We start from the raw sequence: 21,761 nt of genomic DNA, 5'->3' as shown, positions 1-21,761 counted from the left end.
ATCAGACTCCTTCAACTGAATATCGAAAGCATTAGCAGGGCAAAGTGTGACTACCTGTCAAAATTTTTGCTGGACAACAATATCGATGTCGTCGCCCTTCAAGAAACTCGTGTTTCCAGCAAAGAAATATTCCGAATCCGAGGTCAAATTCTTGGATATTCTGCACTTGGTGTAACTTACCACAAGGTGTATGGAATTGCTACGTATGTCCGTAACAACATAAACAAAGCTTCACTGATTTCTGTAAGTACGGAGGCAGATATACATACAGTTGTCATACAATTGCACGGCATTACTATTACAAATGTTTACAAACCACCCAAAACAACATGGCCCAATTTTTTCCTACACACAGCAGAACATCCTGCAATTTACATAGGAGACTTCAATAATCACCATCAACTTTGGAAGTACTCTCAAAATGATGAAAATGGGAGCATGCTTGCAGAAAGGATCGAAGAGAATAATCTTCATCTAGTGTTTGATGCCAAAGATCTAGGCACTTTCAGGTCAGCTGCACTGTTCCTGTCATACGATCAACTCCGCATGCTTGATGGAATTTCCAGAAAGCCGACTGGATGAAGTTTTCAACGGAACTGGATAACACCATTCGATGGATACCTCCATCACATAATAACCATCAACACTTCATTGGTGGAGTAAAAGCAACAGCTAAAAAGTGTATGCCAAGAGGATACCGAAAAGAATATGTTCCAGGATCGAATGAGGAAAGTGAAACACTGTACCAATACTTCCAGCAAAGTGGTGACCCAGCTTGGACATGTCTCGGAGGCAGAAATGGGCAGAAACAGTCAAAACTATGGACCTTACCCACTCGAGCAGGAAAGCATGGAGTCTTCTGAGAAAACTGGGAGGAAGTGCACCAGCATGCAGAAAAAATTCTGAAGTAACACCAGACCAAATTGCTTCCCACATCATTACTACCTCAAGAGTACCTCCTGACAAGAAACATACAAGACATATCAGACGACAGATACGTGACCTGAAAAAGAAGGCATCTCCCTCATCTGAGTATACCCATCCCTTCACAGTTTCAGACATTGACTCTGGACTGAAGGACCTCAAACCTCTTAAGGCACCTGGATTCGATGGTATCCATCCAGAATTCCTGATCCATATGGGAGGAAAAGCTAAGAAATGGCTGGCAGAATTCTTCGCTGACATCCTGCTGACTGGTCAACTTCCATCTGAGTTTAAAAAGGTGAAGATAATATCTGTTCTGAAACCTGGAAAACCCAGCAACAAGGTAGAAAACTATCGCCCCATTTCCCTACTCAGCTGCTGCTACAAGCTTTTTGAAAGGCTAATATATAACAGAATAAGTAGCGCTATCTTAAGAGAACGTTCCAGTTGATCAGGCAGGCTTCAGACCAGGGCGTAGCTGCTGCGACCAAGTACTGTCTCTCACATCCTTCCTAGAGTCAGGATACCAAATGAAGCAGAAAACATCTGTGGCATTTGTTGATCTAACTGCCGCCTTCGACACTGTGTGGAGGGAAGGCCTTATCTACAAATTTCTCCGCATCATACCCTGCAGAACAATGGCTCGACTGATTAACAGCATGCTAAGTGATCGGAAGTTCCAGGTAATCACTGGAAGCAACATAAGTAAGGAGAGGAAGCTGAACAACGGATTGCCTCAAGGATCAGTTCTGTCACCCTTACCGTTCAACCTATATCTATCTGATCTACCTGACACTTTGTCCAGAAAATACTGCTATGCCAATGACCTGGCTCTAGCCATCAAACACCAGGAAATGAAGACAACAGTAGAGATTTTAGCCAATGACCTGTCTGCATTAGACAATTACTTCAAAATCTGGAGACTCCAACCCAGTATGACTAAAACAGAAGTGCGTTGCTTCCATCTAAATAACCAGTTGGCGAACGTAAAACTGGAAGTAAGTTTCAGAGGCAGAATTCTTCGTCACAATTGGAGCCCAAAATATCTTGGTGTCATCCTGGATCGTACACTATGCTTCAAACAACACCTTCTTAACTTAGCTCAAAAGCTGAGGACTCGAAACAACATCCTCCATAAGCTATGCGGAACTACCTGGGGATCTTCAGCAACCACCCTGCGAACTTCAGCTCTGGGCTTGGTATACTCAAGTGCTGAGTATTGTGCACCTCTTTGGATGAATAGTCATCATACAAGGCTTGTTGATACCCAGCTGAATATGACAATGCACATAATATCTGGCACAATCAGATTTACTCCAGTTTATTGGCTTCCACTGTTAACCGGTATAACGCCTCCTGATCTATGCAGATGTACTGCCCTTATGAGAGAATTCCACAAGTTCTCCAGGAATTCTAACCTACCTGTGCATAGCGACCTGCCACTTTTAAATCGCAAGAGACTGAAATCATGTCATCCAACTCTGTGCGATGCTGCTGACATGGTTGCTAAGAATTTCAAACCTCTTGAAGAATGAAAAGATCGGTGGGAAGCAGTGACAGATGTGCACCTGCATAACATCTTCTCAGGTGCTAAACTTCCAAGTGGATTCGACTTACCACGCAAGACCTGGTCTACTCTCAACAGAATCCGTACCAGCCATGGGCGATGCAGGGATGCTCTCTTTAAGTGGAAGAAGCTGCCTGATCGAGCTTGTGAATGCGGGGCTCCATACCAGACTGTTCACCACATTGTCAGTGAATGCAGGATTCGAGCCAATCACGGCGCAAAAGAGGACTTCCTGCTAGCAACTCCAGATGCAGTGCGCTGGATTGAAGGACTGGATATTCAGTTGTAAAGACTAACTTAAGTTTCTTGTGTGTCAATATGTACACATGTATATGTAATTCCATGATATCTCTGTATTAGCCATACGCTAAATAAATAATAAAATGTATCTATATCAATATACCAACACTTTCGTTTGGTAAGTTACATCATCTTTGGTTTTAGATATATTTTTCCCACGTGGAATGTTTACCTCTATTATATTCATATCATTAATTTGAACCCAACAATTACGTTTCTTATTGTCACTGTTGTACTTTGAAATCTTTTCTGTCATGTTACTTTCTCTTTCTGTTTGTGCAAGTAGTTTCACTTTGTATTCACCTTCTCCTTTTTACCGTAATCTACCATACAATTTTATCCTGCCTACATATACTCAATAATACGTAACGCACTTTCAAACCATAACCAAAACAAAATTTTCCGCTTTCAACACTACCGCTGCTATAAAATCCACCGTTTCTAGTTCACAAACAGTTCCTTTCAGCTATTAAACAACCTTTTCGGCTAGTTTTAATAACTTTTGCTTTATTTCCATTTCCGTTTTTCTCACATCACCGATCATTTTTAGCCGCTTCCCACAGGTTTTAACGTCATTATTTCTTCATCAGACAATTGTCAGCCTCATTTCCATAATCTGCCACCACCAAACCACTCCTTTTAATACATCCTCACGTAGTTTTTCGAAATTTTCCCGAATTTCTCCACCCTTTAACGTGTTTTGGCGGCAACACAACCACCTAACCTTTATGCACATCGTTATCTACCTACACAAGTTCACCACAGGATCAACATAGCCCAGCTCTAACCAACCCTTTTTCGCCTTTTTTCACACCAGATCTCCATTTGCTTTCTAGTTCACCTTTATCTCTCCCCATATAATTTTATATTTATTTTCATTTTCATTTCAGCCTCGTGTTACACTTTCCACCTTCTAGTACCATGTCACCCTCACAACACCTCCACAATGACCCCATTAAGTTTTATTTACATTCCCTCCGCAAACATGCCTTCGCTCTAGCCAGATTACACTCCCATATTTTATTTTCTCAGGCTTGTCTGACATTTGGCATCACCCCCAAAGGCCTCACACTTAAAGTTCCCATCTTCTTTCCATCAGTCCCTATACCAGTTCCAAACTGAACAATCCATTGCCCTCACCCACCTAATCCTTCACCTACACATCCACTCAGCCAATCAACACACCCATCAACTCCTATCCTCAATAAAAGTCCTCAATCTTTCCTTCCCACATCCACACCGGCTGTTCAGAGCATCCTCCTACAGGCCAACCGCAAATTAGAACAGCATGCCACCCTCCACCTTAAAAAACTATCCAATCTCCTGGTTTCCCACCTCCGGAAAGGCAACTCACTCACCCTTCACAACCTTTCCAGCAAACCTCAACCTCCTCTCATTGCACACAAACCCAGTCTCTCCCATCTACTCAATCTCCCACTTCCAGCTCCACTCCCTCCAAAACCTCAAAATTCCAATCAACACAATCTGGAACCACAACACCCCAATTCAGTAGTTAACCTTTCCTCAAAACCTCTCTCCCAATCCGAAACCTCTGTCCTATCCAAAGGCCTCACCTTCAGCCCTACTCACAGATTCAACCAAACAGCCCTGGTCAAAGATTTATTGTCCTACACTCGTACTCTCTGCTGGAAATATCACTTTGCCATGAAGAAGAAAATTGTAGCGAAATGCAGGAAGATCTGCAGTGGATAGGCACTTGGTGCAGGGAGTGGCAACTGACCCTTAACATAGACAAATGTAATGTATTGCGAATACATAGAAAGAAGGATCCTTTATTGTATGATTATATGATAGCGGAACAAACACTGGTAGCAGTTACTTCTGTAAAATATCTGGGAGTATGCGTGCAGAATGATTTGAAGTGGAATGATCATATAAAATTAATTGTTGGTAAGGCGGGTACCAGGTTGAGATTCATTGGGAGAGTCCTTAGAAAATGTAGTCCATCAACAAAGGAGGTGGCTTACAAAACACTCGTTCGGCCTATACTTGAGTATTGCTCGTCAGTGTGGGATCCGTACCAGATCGGGTTGACGGAGGAGATAGAGAAGATTCAAAGAAGAGCGGCGCGTTTCGTGACAGGGTTATTTGGTAACCGTGATAGCGTTACGGAGATGTTTAACAAACTCAAGTGGCAGACTCTGCAAGAGAGGCGCTCTGCATCGCAGTGTAGCTTGCTCGCCAGGTTTCGAGAGGGTGCGTTTCTGGATGAGGTATCGAATATATTGCTTCCCCCTACTTATACCTCCCAAGGAGATCACGAATGTAAAATTAGAGAGATTAGAGCGCGCACAGAGGCCTTCAGACAGTCGTTCTTCCCGCGAACCATACGTGACTGGAACAGGAAAGGGAGGTAATGACAGTGGCACGTAAAGTGCCCTCTGCCACGCACCGTTGGGTGGCTTGCAGAGTATAAATGTAGATGTAGATGTAAATGAAGAAAAATAATCCTAATCCTACTCCTAATGATCCAACTTCCCAAGACACTATACAAATTGAACCCTGCCTAGAACAGTTCCGTCCTCCGTCACAGCGGGACCCACCTCCTCTTCCTCAAAATCACCCTCTCCTAACCTTCCAGGAATTTCTGACTTCTAGCCTTGCCTCTCAATCCTTCTTAAAAAACTTTAATCCTACTCCCAACATCACCACTGCTGAAGCCCAGGCTATCCGTGATCTGAAGGCTGACCAATCCATCGTCTTTCTTCCGGCGGACAAGGGTTCCACGACTGTGGTACTTGATCGTCGGGAGTATGTGGCTAAGGGACTGTGTCAGCTTTCAGACAACACTACTTACAAAGTTTGCCAAGGTAATCCCATTCCTGATGTCCAGGCAGAGCTTCAAGGAATCCTCAGAACCTTAGGCCCCCTACAAAACCTTTCACCTGACTCCATCAACCTCCTGACCCCACCAACACCCCGCACCACTACCTTCTACCTTCTTCTTAAAATTCACAAACCCAATCATCCTGGCTGTCCCATTGTAGCTGGTTACCAAGCCCCCACAGAACGAATCTCTGCCTACGTAGATCAACACCTTCAACCTATTATATGCAGTCTCCCATCCTTCATCAAAGACACCAACCACTTTCTCAAATGCCTGGAATCCCTACCCAGTCTGTTACCCCCGGAAACCATCCTTGTAACCATTGATGCCACTTCCTTATACACAAATATTCTGCATGTCCAGGGCCTCGCTGTGATGGAGCACTTCCTTTCACGCCGATCACCTGCCACCCTACCTAAAACCTCTTTCCTCATTACCTTAGCCAGCTTCATCCTGACGCACAACTTCTTCACTTTCGAAGGCCAGACATACCAACAATTAAAGGGAACAGCCATGGGTACCAGGATGGCCCCCTCATACGCCAACCTATTCATGGATTGCTTAGAGGAAGCCTTCTTGGTTACCCAGGCCTGCCAACCCAAAGTTTGGTACAGATTTATTGATGACATTTTCATGATCTGGACTCACAGTGAAGAAGAACTCCAGAATTTCCTCTCCAACCTCAACTCCTTTGGTTCCATCAGATTCACCTGGTCCTACTATAAATCCCATGCCACTTTCCTTGACGTTGACCTCCACCTGCCCAATGGCCAGCTTCACACCTCTGTCCACATCAAACCCACCAACAAGCAACAGTACCTCCATTATGACAGCTGCCACCCATTCCACATAAAACGTTCCCTTCTCTACAGCCTAGGTCTTCGTGGCAAACGAATCTGCTCCAGTCCAGAATCCTTGAACCATTACACCAACAACCTGAAAACAGCTTTTGCATCCCGTAACTACCCTCCCGACCTGGTACAGAAGCAAATAACCAGAGCCACTTCCTCATCTCCTCAAACCCGGAACCTTCCACAGAAGAACCCCAAAAGTGTCCCACTTGTGACAGGATACTTTCCAGGACTGGATCAGATTCTGAATGTGGCTCTCCAACAGGGATACGACTTCCTCAAATCCTGCCCTGAAATGAGATCCATCCTTTATGAAATCCTCCCCACTCCACCTAGAGTATCTTTCCGCCGCCCACCTAACCTTCGTAACCTCTTAGTTCATCCCTATGAAATCCCCGAACCACACTCTGCCTCCTACCCTTGTAACCGCCCCCGGTGTAAAACCTGTCCCATGCACCCTCCCACCACCACCTACTCCAGTCCTGTAACCCGGAAGGTGTACACGATCAAAGGCAGAGACACGTGTGAAAGCACCCACATGATTTACCAACTGACCTGCCTACACTGTGAAACGTTCTATATGGGAATGACCAGCAACAATCTGTCCATTCGCATGAATGGACACAGGCAGACAGTGTTTGTTGGTAATGAGGATCACCCTGTGGCTAAACATGCCTTGGTGCACGGCCAGCACATCTTGGCACAGTGTTACACCGTCCGGGTTATCTGGATACTTCCCACTAACACCAACCTGTCAGAACTCCGGAGATGGGAACTTGCCCTTCAGCATATCCTCTCTTCTCGCTATCCGCCAGGCCTCAATCTCCGCTAATTTCTAATTTCAATTTGCCGCCGCTCATACCTCACCTGTCTTTCAACAACATCTTTGCCTCTGTACTTCCGCCTCGACTGACATCTCTGCCCCAAACTCTTTGCCTTTACAAATGTCTGCTTGTGTCTGTGTATATGCGGATGGATGTGTGTGTGTGTGCGAGTGTATACCTGTCCTTTTTTCCCCCTAAGGTAAGTCTTTCTGCTCCCGGGATTGGAATGACTCCTTACTCTCTCCCTTAAAACCCAAATCCTTTCATCTTTCTCTCTCCTTCCCTCTTTCCTGATGAGGCAACCGTTGGTTGCAAAAGCTTGAATTTTGTGTGTCTGTTTGTGTTTGTTTGTGTGTCTATCGACCTGCCAGCACTTTTGTTTGGTAAGTCTCATCATCTTAGAGGGAAACATTCCACGTGGGAAAAATATATCTAAAAAGAAAGAAGTGCTCTACAATGTCCATCCAACCACTTTCAAATATTACTTGCTCTGACAACAAGTGCCTTACCCTGTTGTAAAATCCCACATATCTGGTAGGTATGGAAATGAATGGCATCCAGGAAGCTTTTATGCAGTCACCTTCAGTTGTGTAAAAATACCAATGAACTTTACTAATTTCATTATAACACACTTCTGTGTATTTCTTTGGGACATAAAACTAGTAAGAAAGACAAAGCTAGAAAGCTATTAAGAATGAAGTACCTGACAACCAAGCACGAGTAGAGCAAGATGTTTCTACAAGGTTTTTCAATCTTTGTATTTCCTGTTCATACTCTCTCAGAAGTGCATCTTTTGCATCTTCATTGATATGGGGCTTATTCTTGATATTTTTTGCTCTGTTAGCATAACGCAATGTGCTCAAACTTTCTTCATAATTACTATCAGCTGGTGAAAGGCATGCAATCATAAGGGTCTTTGTGTTGCCACCTAGTGAATCCTGAAAAATGATCAACAACAGATTTACAGTAGCAAATTGCAAATATATTTACATTACATTTTTACAAATAGAGGATTAACAGTTCTCTGAGAAGTACTGCTGAATAAAGAACACATTCATGTATATGCATAGACACAAGTGTTACTCCATACACTAGGGAGAGAGGAACGCCCAAATTTTCAGAAAATGTTCTTCACATATTGGAGGAGAAAATATGGTCTATAGATATGGGTCTAGAAACAATTTATTTCCATGTAAGAAATCACCTTCAACAACTTTCATACTGTGTTAATTATGGGAAGCACACAACACTATAATGTTAGAATACGAAGTATGAAACTCTTTCTTACATGAAGTTTTCAGTATGCCCCCATAGTAATGTCTGGTTAAGTTGTAAATCTTGGATTTACCTAAATGTAGCATAAACTGTTTAAAGTAATATTAGGGACACAGCAAGCACATAATGGTTTCCTATTGTCCATCATGGATTTGGTTCCTGAACAGTGTAGTGTAAAAGAATGCAAATGCTCACGTGACGAACCAATTAGCACATGATCGTGGCTGTGCCAGTTATTATGCATATCACACAAGATAATAGAATAAAGGTGTCCCAACAATAGAACAGTTGAAGAACCACTCATCATCTTGGGTAGTATGGGATGCTGACATCTGCTACTTGCAATTGAAAGACACACAGAAGGATGAAAACTCCTTCACCTTCTAATATGCCACCCATTTTCTGTTTTTAACTTCATTAGTTGCAGTAGTACTGCAGAATCATGCCAAAATTAAATGTGACCTCTATCTGTCTGTTTAGTTTTTAGAAGAAACAATACACTGTTGATGATAACAGGATCACTCATCTACCGCAAATGTGTGTTAGTAAAGTGTATGTGCATACAGGTACACTGAGCTCTGTGTGAAACTAGCTGTAATTATGTGAATGTATAACACTAGCAGCAGCTATTGTTGGCCCTTCATTTAATAACTGTTGGACCAAGAAAAACAGCCATAACTAAATATCTGATCTGAGTTCCCTACTCATAAATTGTTTTTAAAATCAGAGGTCAGTTTCATACAATAATTCTTACCAGAGTCACATTTAACTGCTGCTCTCTCAACCAAACAATTTATGTGATGTTCCATCCTCATACAATGATTGGAACACATTAAAATAAACTGACTTTTCCTTAGTACTAATTCTGCTTTGTTCCCTCATAGAGCAGTAACCAGAACTGCAGGAAAAGGTTATTTGTTCATAAGTGATCTGTTATATCTCAGTGTTCTGGGTACTGATTTCACCTCTGACTGAGTTCTGTACATCACAGAGGTTAGTTGCATGATTTGCAGATTGAAGTGGGTTATCAATGCAGGTTTTTTGTCAGTGTTTGGGGCAGCACTGTTGGTGACTTTCTGTTAGGGCCTCATCTTCTTCCACCCACAGATGAACATATGTTGCTTTCTTAAAGAACATGCTACTTGATGTGCTGGATGATGTGCCTTTACCTGTGATGTCAAAAAAAGTATTTTAGGCACAATAGAGTATCATCCTCATTTCTGTGTCAACGTATACAGGCTTCCACATAACGTATTCCATGAACCCACTAGACTTAAATTTGTTAGAGAATCTGAAACTTTTGTTTCTTGAATTCTGGTACAAATGAAGAGAGACTTTTTGCCTACATCATGGAAGGCTGTGAAAACATGCAAAAACACTACACCAGTGCATCTGAGATTATGGAAAATATTTTAACATTTTGTGTAAGAAAGAGTTACATGTGATTTGGTGACATATTCTGTTTCTTTGTGAGTTCTAATGTGGAAATTAAATGTTTACATGACCATGTTCTTATAACATATTTTCTTCTTCCGTGTGCGAGTAATGTCTTCAGAAAATTTGACTGTACCTTTTTGCTACATCTGAAAATCAGTTAACATTAAAAAATGAAAGAACAGGGAAGTGATTCAGACAGTATAAAACATAACAGCCCACCAAACATCTCCAATAATTGATTAGTCTTTAAAAAATGAACACTGATTTGATTTAATCAGGGGGACAAAACAACAGTGATCTTAGCTCCCTATTGCCCACACTGAAACTAAGTTCAGTGTCATTCTAATCCAGCTAGGCAGTGTTCTTGAAGAGTAGTAGCAGATCTTTTACTAGAATTTTGTTAGATACAATCTCTTCACATATTAATGACCCAAATGTCTTGTTTCTTTCGGTCTCCAGTGCTTCACATTGGAAGAATAAATATGGCGCAGTTTCATCTCCCAAACCACACAGTTTGCACTTAGTAGCTTCTTTTTTTCCATTCATACTGTGCAGGTGATTCCTGAAGTTCCCATGGTAAGACATTGGACCTACAATGAGTTTACTCTGCCCTTTGTTGAGACCAGGATTGAAGAACTTCTTCTAAAACATGTTTTCTGCATCATTAGTTTACCATGTTTTGTTTTTGAATCTTAATTCAATATCCTAAGTGCTGCCTTATGATCCAGCTACGTAGTTTAGAGTTTACTATCACGTTTGTGGTGATTGACAGGTTCTAGTCCAACAATGAAGTCATCACTCCTCCCTGGATATCTCTCATTACCAATAATATCCAAGTGACAGGAACCGTAACAGAATTGCCCTGTTGCTTTCCTCCACCCTCACAAGGGATTCACGGTATCCTGTAATGATCTTTCTTCTTGTTGCAGGGGCTTATGGAGATTTCAAAGCTGCTTGGCTGTCTAGATGAATAACACTTTGTATCACTATGTAGATCCTCTTCTGTGGACACTCTGATAGAGAACATCTTCTCCTGGGAAATTGTAGCCAGGATCTCTAGAAAAACTGCACTCTCTAATCTAGGCTGTATCCACCCCCAGCACCTCCTGAACAGTATTGTGGTCCATTATACCACTGCTACCTACTTACAGTTGTTACACTGAAACATTGTTGAAGCGCCTGGAATCTGTTGCATAGTTGGCTGGCATTTCCCAGGCCATTTCTATATTCACCACATTCATTATAATAGAGTGACATTCTGGATATCGTTAAGGTTACCAGTATTTTCCAATCCAAATGTATATAAACAAGTTGGATTAAAGTATGCAGAAGAAAATCATTGTTCAGGAGAGGGTCAGCACTTCTTTACCACCCTGTCTCGAATCTTAATAGTTCTGTCAAGATTATGTAAGGAAGTAGTTATTAATAAGATTCAGTATAATACTGTAAAATATTGTATTATTGTAAACAGTCATTTTGAATTTCAAGAAGGAGATCATCATAAGTAAATCTGTTACAAAGATTTGTATACCAGCAGTTAACAACATTCATGTTGGAGGTGTAATGCACAAAGTCATATCCGTGTAATAGGATTCTGTTTGAGTGCAGTGTTTAAGTTGTGCGCATGCAGTGAACATGGGCAGAGTTCACACCACCACTCAACCAGCAGCTGTGCCGAGGCTGGGTGGTGGTGCACAGTGCACGTGACATGGCTCCATGTGGGCTTTTCAAGGGCTGAGCATGGTGTCAGCATCTGGTAGCTGTTGAAACTTCCAAACTTCTTTGTACTTATTTGTGCACGAGCAGCATGAACCGTGCTGATTACAGGTGAGCACAAGGTAGGAAAGGAAACAGAGTATGATTATGAATCCAATGGTACACAGATATGACTGGAAATGTTATATGAGAGGAGATACAGATACAAACAGGGTTGAATACAAATAATTCACTAAATAATTTATAACTGATATACTGTTCAAACCACAAAAGAGATCCAGCACTCAGTTTGTAGCTCTTGATAAGACACATCTACGTAGCTATGTAGTTGCATGTTCAATAACTTTAATAATTAAATTGCAAAATCAATTGAAATCAGCATGACAGTACATGTGGACAATGATAACACCCCCCCCCCCCCTATTTAAGATTTATTATTTTTTGTGTCAATTTTTATTGTTTTATGTTAAATTTGCATAATTTTTCCCACAATTTAAATTTTATTGATGATATACAAATTCTAATAATATCCTACAGAAATGCATCATTTATAGTTGTACCATAAGTAGTAAAGGTACAATGAGAATAAACAATTCTCACCATTGCAAGCACAAAACTTTGATTTAAGGGCAAACTATGGTACCCAAAAATTATTATTTTATATGTGTGTAGGGTAGAATTTTAGCACACAGCTAATAGTGCAATGAGAATTCAATGAAACTTATGTATCAAAAATAGTGTAAAAGGACTGGTCATCACATGACATCCTTATGAGATATTAATGTGCATACTTTATGTGGGTGGGGATGCTGAGAGCTGGAAAATGGTGACAGTTTTCTGGAGGGGGTGACCAAGTCTTTAGAAACTCAGTGGCCACATTCCTCATGGTCACTCAGTATGGAAAGGTGGCAGACTCAGTTTGGATGTCAAGGTGTTGAAGGAAGTAGTATGTACATGGATATGAGTGGTGATAAAGCCACATTTGTTAGGTGTTTGAAATATTTTGCATTGCGTGGGACTTAGAAATATTTCAGCATAGAATCATATTATTTTGTAGTGTTTGACTTAGTCTCTCATAGATTTGTGGGAACTTCATTTAAATTTCTTCACTTAAAGGCATTTAGGACTGTGAACCATTGTGTTTTCAAAGTAATTAATTTATAAAATGAAGTTACAATCCATTCTTGGGGCTTGAGCCATTTTATCATTTCAACATAATAACTCATGTTGTTCAGCAGTCAGCAGTTTTGTGGGAGATCAATGGGTCAATAAACTATTTTATTAAAACTTAGTCACCAATAGTTGGCATGTCATTTTGCAGCGGCATCTATGTTGAGCCTAGTAGACTTTAGAATTCCGGCTAGATGTCAGCAACTACTTTTTATTAAATTTGAGGTGACTGAACCTTATGAAGAAGACTAGACTAACAGAGAGAGCCAGTGATTTACACATGGGTTAATTGCATTGCAAGAAATTGTCAGTGATGTCCGAATGACTTTGAGTATGTTTCATTCTTCGAAATTTTAAACACCTTAACATCTGGAGGACACCAAAGTTGTAGAACAGAAACAGAAGGAGCATGAATGCTACACATTGCAAGTTATCTTGCTAACTATTGTCTATCATCATGTAAAGATGGTGCTGGTAGGATTGTGTGGTGATAGGATGCTCCAAAATCAATTGAAAATAAATGGTTCTTCATGCAGAAGGTGTAAAAAATGTGTAGTCAAAGGAATTCAGTGCATTAAGTGCAACTTTTGGTTACACGAGAAGTGCGCAAATATGTGTTTGAAATTTATGAATGTTATTCAGTGGACATGCCTAGACTGTATAAATGACAAAAATGCACGATTAACATCTGCCCTAAGTTCTAAGGACAAAATTATTCGTCTTCTTCAAAGTGACACTGATGCTCTGAAAGCAGAACTGACGATGCTAAAGCAAGAAAATATTGCATTGAAACAAAGTGTTGTGTATGTGAAAAAACTCCAGTATCAGATGGACCTACTTCGGCAAATACGCGGAGCGATACAACTGACAAACCACAAAAAAATTCAGGTGCCATTGCGAAAGAAAAAGAAACTGATTAGATTAGATTAGTATTTGTTCCATAGATCATGAATACAACAATTCGTAATGATGTGGAACATATCAGGTTAATAAAAGGTGTCTATACAAGATATTGCAGTACACAAAATATTACATGACACTTAATCTTTTTTTCTTTTTTTTTTTTTTGGGGGGGGGGGGAGGGGGGTTGGGGGGGGGGGGGTATATTACCCACTTACTATATCCAAAAATTTGTCTAATGAGTAGAAGGAGTTGCCATTCAGAAATTCTTTTAATTTCCTTTTAATTGCTATATGGAAGATATGGAAGAACCAAACAAATATACAGGGTGTTTCAAAAATGACCGGTATATTTGAAACGGCAATAAAAACTAAACGAGCAGCGATAGAAATACACCGTTTGTTGCAATATGCTTGGGACAACAGTACATTTTCAGGCAGACAAACTTTCGAAGTTACAGTAGTTACAATTTTCAACAACAGATGGCGCTGCGGTCTGGGAAACTCTATAGTACGATATTTTCCACATATCCACCATGCGTAGCAATAATATGGCGTAGTCTCTGAATGAAATTACCCGAAATCTTTGACAACGTGTCTGGCGGAATGGCTTCACATGCAGATGAGATGTACTGCTTCAGCTGTTCAATTGTTTCTGGATTCTGGCGGTACACCTGGTCTTTCAAGTGTCCCCACAGAAAGAAGTCACAGGGGTTCATGTCTGGCGAATAGGGAGGCCAATCCACGCCGCCTCCTGTATGTTTCGGATAGCCCAAAGCAATCACACAATCATCGAAATATTCATTCAGGAAATTAAAGACGTCGGCCATGCGATGTGGCCGGGCACCATCTTGCATAAACCACGAGGTGTTCGCAGTGTCGTCTAAGGCAGTTTGTACCGCAACAAATTCACGAAGAATGTCCAGATAGCGTGATGCAGTAATCGTTTTGGATCTGAAAAATGGGCCAATGATTCCTTTGGAAGAAATGGCGGCCCAGACCAGTACTTTTTGAGGATGCAGGGACGATGGGACTGCAACATGGGGCTTTTCAGTTCCCCATATGCGCCAGTTCTGTTTATTGACAAAGCCGTCCAGGTAAAAATAAGCTTCGTCAGTAAACCAAATGCTGCCCACATGCATATCGCCGTCATCAATGCTGTGCACTATATCGTTAGCAAATGTCTCTCGTGCAGCAATGGTAGCGGCGCTGAGGAGTTGCCGCGTTTGAATTTTGTATTCTGGCGCATGAGACAATACGTGGATGTTGGCGTCATTTGAACCGCAGCTGCAACACGGCGAATGGAAACCCGAGGCCGCTGTTGGATCACCTGCTGCACTAGCTGCGCGTTGCCCTCTGTGGTTGCCGTACGCGGTCGCCCTACCTTTCCAGCACGTTCATCCGTCACGTTCCCAGTCCGTTGAAATTTTTCAAACAGATCCTTTATTGTATCGCTTTTTGGTCCTTTGGTTACATTAAACCTCCGTTGAAAACTTTGTCTTGTTGCAACAACACTGTGTTCTAGGTGGTGGAATTCCAACACCAGAAAAATCCTCTGTTCTAAGAAATAAACCATGTTGTCTACAGCACACTTGCACGTTGTGAACAGCACACACTTACAGCAGAAAGACGACGTACAGAATGGCGCACCCACAGACTGCGTTGTCTTCTATATCTTTCACATCACTTGCAGCGCCATCTGTTGTTGAAAATTGTAACTACTGTAATTTCGAAAGTTTGTCCGCCTGAAAATGTACTGTTGTCCCAAGCATATTGCAACAAACGGTGTATTTCTATCACTGCTCGTTTAGTTTTTATTGCCGTTTCAAATATACCGGTCATTTTTGAAACACCCTGTAAGTGGACCAGCGTAATGTACAAAAAAAAACTGAAAGAAGCATTATAATAATTATTATAATATAATTATAGGTGACTCATTGTTGAAAAACATAGTTGTTCCAAACTCCAAAATCAACATTCAAACTGGAATCAGGACACATCAATTGCATACACACCTTAACAACGTCTTAAGCTCATGAGGAAACGCAGCAAATAATCATAGCAGAAATCCAGAAGGTATTTTTATCCCCATGTGAATAAATTCGCTTTGAAACAACAGTGAGGAAGAAATTGTAAACCACACAATGAACCTCATCTGAATGGCCAGAAGACTGTACTTGAATTCCAGAATAATAATAAGTGGGACTGTGTACAAGAGATTGGTGAGTGACAGCTATGTGCAGAGAATAAACGGCAATATTAAAGAACAGTGCAATAAACTAGGAGTCGTTTTCATTGATCCAACAAAATTATAAGTGCAAAGTGTCTTGTCAAAGATGGTCTACATCTGAATAGGTTGGGCTCAAAAATATTCATTAAGATGTTCATAGATACTTGCCAGGTCACCAAAATTAAAGCAAACTGATAAGTGCTGTTGGGGGTGAAAAAACTTGTGTAGCATTAAGAAAGACAGAACCAAACCATTATCATCCGGCAAGAAATGTGCTAAAGCTCATAACTAATAGTCAAAGCAGGTATGTTATCCACTGGAATATAAATGGTTTAAACACTGATGCTTCAAAAAAAAAAACCTCCAAAGTGGATGAACTGGAAATCATACCATCAGAATGTGCAAATATTAGAGTTATTTGTTTAAATGAGCACTGGTTTACTGAGGACACAATTAAAATTCTAAACAAGATAGGGAACTTCAGATTAGCAAGTAGCTTTTGCAGAAGAAACAAGTCACGTGGAGGCTCATGTATTCTTCTACATAGTGATATAAGTTATGAGACCAGAAACTGTTTTAATTACTTAAATGAAGAATGTGTGTTTGAGAGCTGTTGTGTAGAAATAGTGGACTCACAAGCAAATGTTATAATAATCTCAAAACACAGAATGCCAGGGACATCAACATAGTCCTATTTTTATCTAAGCATCAAATTATGCTAGAAGACTTTTGTAGAGAAAAAAAGAAAAAAAACTGGTTAATAGCTGCTGATTTTAATATTGACCTCACCTGTGATAGTAGCCATTCTTCAAGATTCAGTTACTTAGTAAAGAAACATGATTTCAAATTGAATTTCCTTGAAACTGTCGGAGACAATGGGCAATCAGCAACATGTATTGCCAATGTTCTAACTAATTATGTATATGAAGATGTGTATAAATTTTGTCTAGATCTAGGTATTGCAGATCATTATGCATTTTTCACAGAGCACTGAAAGACCTGAGTCGAAACAAGGCCCCCGGAGTAGACAACATTCCAGTAGAACTACTGACGGCCTTGGGAGAGCCAGTCCTGACAAAACTCTACTATATGGTGAGCAAGATGTATGAAACAGACGAAATACCCTCAGACTTCAAGAAGAACATAGTAATTCCAATCCCAAAGAAAGCAGGTGTTGACAGATGTGAAAATTACCGAACAATCAGTTTAATAAGCCACAGCTGCAAAATACTAACATGAATTCTTTACAGACGAATGGAAAAACTAGTAGAAGCCGACCTTGGGGAAGATCAGTTTGGATTCCGTAGAAATACTGGAACTCGTGAGGCAATACTGACCTTACGACTTATCTTAGAACAAAGATTAAGGAAAGGCAAACCTACGTTTCTAGCATTTGTAGACTTAGAGAAAGCTTTTGACAATGTTGACTGGAATACTCTCTTTCAAATTCTAAAGGTGGCAGGGGTAAAATACAGGGAGAGAAAGGCTATTTACAATTTGTACAGAAACCAGATGGCAGTTATAAGAGTCGAGGGACATGAAAGGGAAGCAGTGGTTGGGAAGGGAGTAAGACAGGGTTCTAGCCTCTCCCCGATGTTATTCAATCTGTATATTGAGCAAGCAGTAAAGGAAACAAAAGAAAAATTCGGAGTAGGTATTAAAATCCATGGAGAAGAAATAAAAACGTTGAGGTTCGCCGATGAAATTGTAATTCTGTCAGAGACAGCAAAGGACTTGGAAGAGCAGTTGAACGGAATGGATGGTGTCTTGAAGGGAGGATATAAGATGAACATCAACAAAAGCAAAACGAGGATAATGGAATGTAGTCGAATTAAGTCGGGTGATGTTGAGGGTATTAGATTAGGAAATGAGACACTTAAAGTAGTATAGGAGTTTTGCTATTTGGGGAGCAAAATAACTGATGATGGTCGAAGTAGAGAGGATATAAAATGTAGACTGGCAATGGCAAGGAAAGCATTTCTGAAGAAGAGAAATTTGTTAACATCGAGTATAGATTTAAGTGTCAGGAAGTCATTTCTGAAAGTATTTGTATGGAGTGTAGCCATGTATGGAAGTGAAACATGGATGGTAAATAGTTTGGAAAAGAAGAGAATAGAAGCTTTCGAAATGTGGTGCTACAGAAGAATGCTGAAGATTAGATGGGTAGATCACATAGCTAATGAGGAAGTATTGAATAGGATTGGGGAGAAGAGAAGTTTGTGGCACAACTTGACCAGAAGAAGGGATCGGTTGGTAGGACATGTTCTGAGGCATCAAGGGATCACCAATTTATTATTGGAGGGCAGTGTGGAGGGTAAAAATCGTAGGGGGAGACCAAGAGATGAATACACTAAGCAGATTCAGAAGGATGTAGGTTGCAGTAGGTACTGGGAGATGAAGAAGCTTGCTCAGGATAGAGTAGCATGGAGAGCTGCATCAAACCAGTCTCAGGACTGAAGACCACAACAACAACAACATGCATTTTTCATTTGCCTGCCACAGACAGACAGGAACATTTCACGTATGAGAACCCATACGAGCAGGAACTTTAGCAAAAAAAACTTTCTAACACTTAGTGAGAAACTAAAAGAGAAAAAATGGCTTTTGATCATTGTAACTCAAGTCACGAAAACTTTGAGAAATTCATAAATAGTTTTCTTGCTGTCTTTAATGAAACATTTCCACCTAGACTGTGCAGCAATAAAATAACAAATAAAGTGTTTTACCCAGGGCATAAAAATTTCCAGCGTAAGGAAAAGGCAAGTGCATAGAGAACTAAAATATAATAAAGATATTGATTTCATTAAATATGTTAGACTCTATACAACCATATTTAAAAGAGTTGTCAGAGCAGCAAAACAACTGGAAAATAACAGGCTAATTTTAAATCATAAAAGTAAGACAAAGGCTGTGTGGTCAGTAATTAAATCTGAGTTAGGTGTTAAAGCCTGTAACCAAGAAATTTCAAAAATTGACATTGAAGAATAGAATAGAATATTTTTACTAGCCTTTCAGTATCTTTCATACAATTGGCTTTGTCAAAGATTTCAGAGAGTTTTAGTTTCAGTACAATATTCAAATAGTTACAGAAAGGGGAGAAAAGGAACTAAAGACCTTTTCTTCAGCATTATGTAAAACAATGTTTTATACAATAATTAAATACACACATAAGGAAAGAATCACAGTAAACAACTAGCTCATATAATATCAAAACATTTTCTTCATAACCTAGGTAAAACATATATTTTGATAATTAGTTTCTAAGAATTGTTCAGTTGTATAGAATTCGTTGTTTTTTAGCCAGGTTTGCAATGTATTCTTATATTTATTTAGTGGTACTGTACGAGCTGAGTATGGTAACTTACTGAGAAATTTTATGCTTAAGTACTTATAGTTAATATGGACTACAGCAAGACTTGTGGAAGGCAAGTCCAGCAGGTGACTGTTTCTTGTACTGTGTGCATGCACGTCACATCTCATGTTCAATTTTTTCAGATTTTCTCTGGCATATTTTAAACAGTTGTAAATGTACGTGCATGGCACTGTCATGATGCCAAGATATTTAAAATAATTTCTGCAGGACTCTTTGGGTGCTATCCCTTCCACCCACCTGATTGCTTTCTTCTGCCATCTGAAAATACATTCAGCCCCTGGGGAGTTACCTCAAAGCAATATTCCATATTGCAGTTGGGAATGAAAAAAAGCATAGTATGAGTGGAGTAGCAATTACTTGCTCACACTGTTTCTTAATTTATACAATAAGAAAAGTACTCGTGCTAGTTTACTACATAGATAATTGGTGTGTCCTTCCCATGAGAGCTTTTGGTCTATGATTAGTCCAAGTAATTTCACTGTTTTGTTTTCAATTTTAGTTACTTTGAGATTAAATATTATTTCTTCTGTTTTTGTTTGATTTTTGTGCAGCTGGTTTGCCTGACACCAGTAATTAGCCATTTGCATCATTTCTCTATTTTTGTCCAGTACACTCTGTAAGTTATCTCCTGTACTTATTAATGTCATATCGTCAGCATATAGTATGTTCTTACACGGTATGTAATTCGAGAAGTCATTAACATAGACAATGAACAGGAAAGGTCCAAGAACAGAGCCTTGGGGTATTCCTCTTTCTATAGGGAGTATTTCTGACCTCTGCTTATTTGCTTGTACAAGTTGTAACCTATTGATTAGATAAAATTTGAATAGACGGAGTGTATCATCTTCAATGCCATAGTATTTTAACTTTTTGATGAGTGTGTCATGTGACACAGAGTCAAATGCCTTACTTAGGTCAATAAGTGTTCCAGACATTGATACCCTTTTTCCATACCCTTCATAAACATTGCTCACCAAAGCTTCTACTGCTTTTACAGTTGATAGGTGTGACCTGAAGCCAAACTGTTGTTCATTTAAAATTTTGTTGGTTTCAAAATACCTGTATATCTGTTTATGCACAAAATTTTCTACTAACTTGGATATGATTGGTACTATTGAAATGGGTCTGTAGTTATTTGGGAGGGTTCTTTCACCTTTTTTATACACAGGCAATGTAACTGTGAGCTTCAGGCAGTCGGGGAATATTCCATCATCAAGTACTCTGTTTGATAGTAAGAGAAGTGGCATTTTAATTTCTTTTGCTATACATTTTATGATGAGATTACTGAGTCCATAGTAGTCTTCTGTTTTGGAATTACTTAATTTGTTTGTTGACTTATGAATATCATTTAATGTGATTTTGGTCCAAGTGAACTTCTCACTTCTTGTCTGTTTTGCAGAAGTGAGCAATGCTTCTGCATCAGAGGCAGAATTGATGGGTGACACTATTTACAAATATTCATTTAGAATATTGCAGTCAATAGGGATACTCCTTTCTTTATTGGTTTTATTAATTTCCCTTTTAATGACAGTCCAGGCAGCTTTACATTTATTTTTAGAATTTAAAATATATTCATCATTTGCACAGCACTTAGCATTTTTTATTTCTAATCTGTAAAGGTTTCTCATTTTAGTGTAATTTCCCTAGTCCCTATCACTGTTATGAGATTTGTCTTTCATAATCATCAGTAGTATTCTGAGTTTGGTAAGTTGTGGGGTGTACCGCTTGTTATTATTTTGTTGCTTATGAGTAATATTACTCTGGTACCTTTTGGTTACCAAGGGGTATGTTATTTCTACTATATGCTTGATCTCTGTCAGGAAAATGGAAAACATTTATTAATCGTTTTCTTGTTATCCATTACATGAGTCCAATCCATTTCTTTTAACTGGTTTATCATTTTGTTTACATTGGATTCACCTAGAAGAATTCTATATGTCACTTCTCTCTCTGTAGAACTGAAGGCTGACTTTTCTATTTGAAGCCATAGCTCTGTGTGATCTGATATTCCTAATTCTATTACATCACATTGTATGGAGTCTCTTTGTACATTTCTAATTATGTTATCAAGGCATGCGTTCAGTCTAGTGGGTTTTTCATTGAGACAGTAATAGTTTAATGACTTCAGAGTGTTAATCATATGAATTACATTTTTTCTCTTTGCCCTTATATCTATGTTAATATCACCTACAATTACAATTCTATGCTGTTTATATTTTGACAACAGCAACATTAAAGTATTAATTTTTTCTATAAATACTATCTCATCAGAGCCTGGGATTCAATAGATTGAGACAATTACAGTTTTCTGTTCGTGCTTTATCACACCAGCTACTTCTATTGTAGC

The 21,761-nt window shown here is 39.7% G+C and overlaps 1 protein-coding gene across 1 annotated transcript in view; it reads right to left on the bottom strand.

Annotated features, from left to right (window-relative positions):
* The window catches only part of LOC126188337 (kinesin-like protein KIF17), a 122,399-nt gene that overhangs the window by 14,652 nt on the left and 85,986 nt on the right, over positions 1-21,761 (bottom strand). The window contains exons 6-7 of the mRNA XM_049929934.1: positions 8,055-8,252; positions 1,288-1,299 (exon numbers count right to left, since the gene is read on the bottom strand). Of these exons, the coding sequence (XP_049785891.1) occupies positions 1,288-1,299; positions 8,055-8,252 (210 nt within the window). The remainder of the gene's footprint in view (positions 1-1,287; positions 1,300-8,054; positions 8,253-21,761) is intronic.

Source organism: Schistocerca cancellata, chromosome 5, assembly GCF_023864275.1.
Source record: "Schistocerca cancellata isolate TAMUIC-IGC-003103 chromosome 5, iqSchCanc2.1, whole genome shotgun sequence".
Classification (NCBI taxonomy): Eukaryota; Metazoa; Arthropoda; class Insecta; order Orthoptera; family Acrididae; genus Schistocerca; species Schistocerca cancellata.
This window is presented reverse-complemented; position numbering and strand designations above follow the sequence as displayed.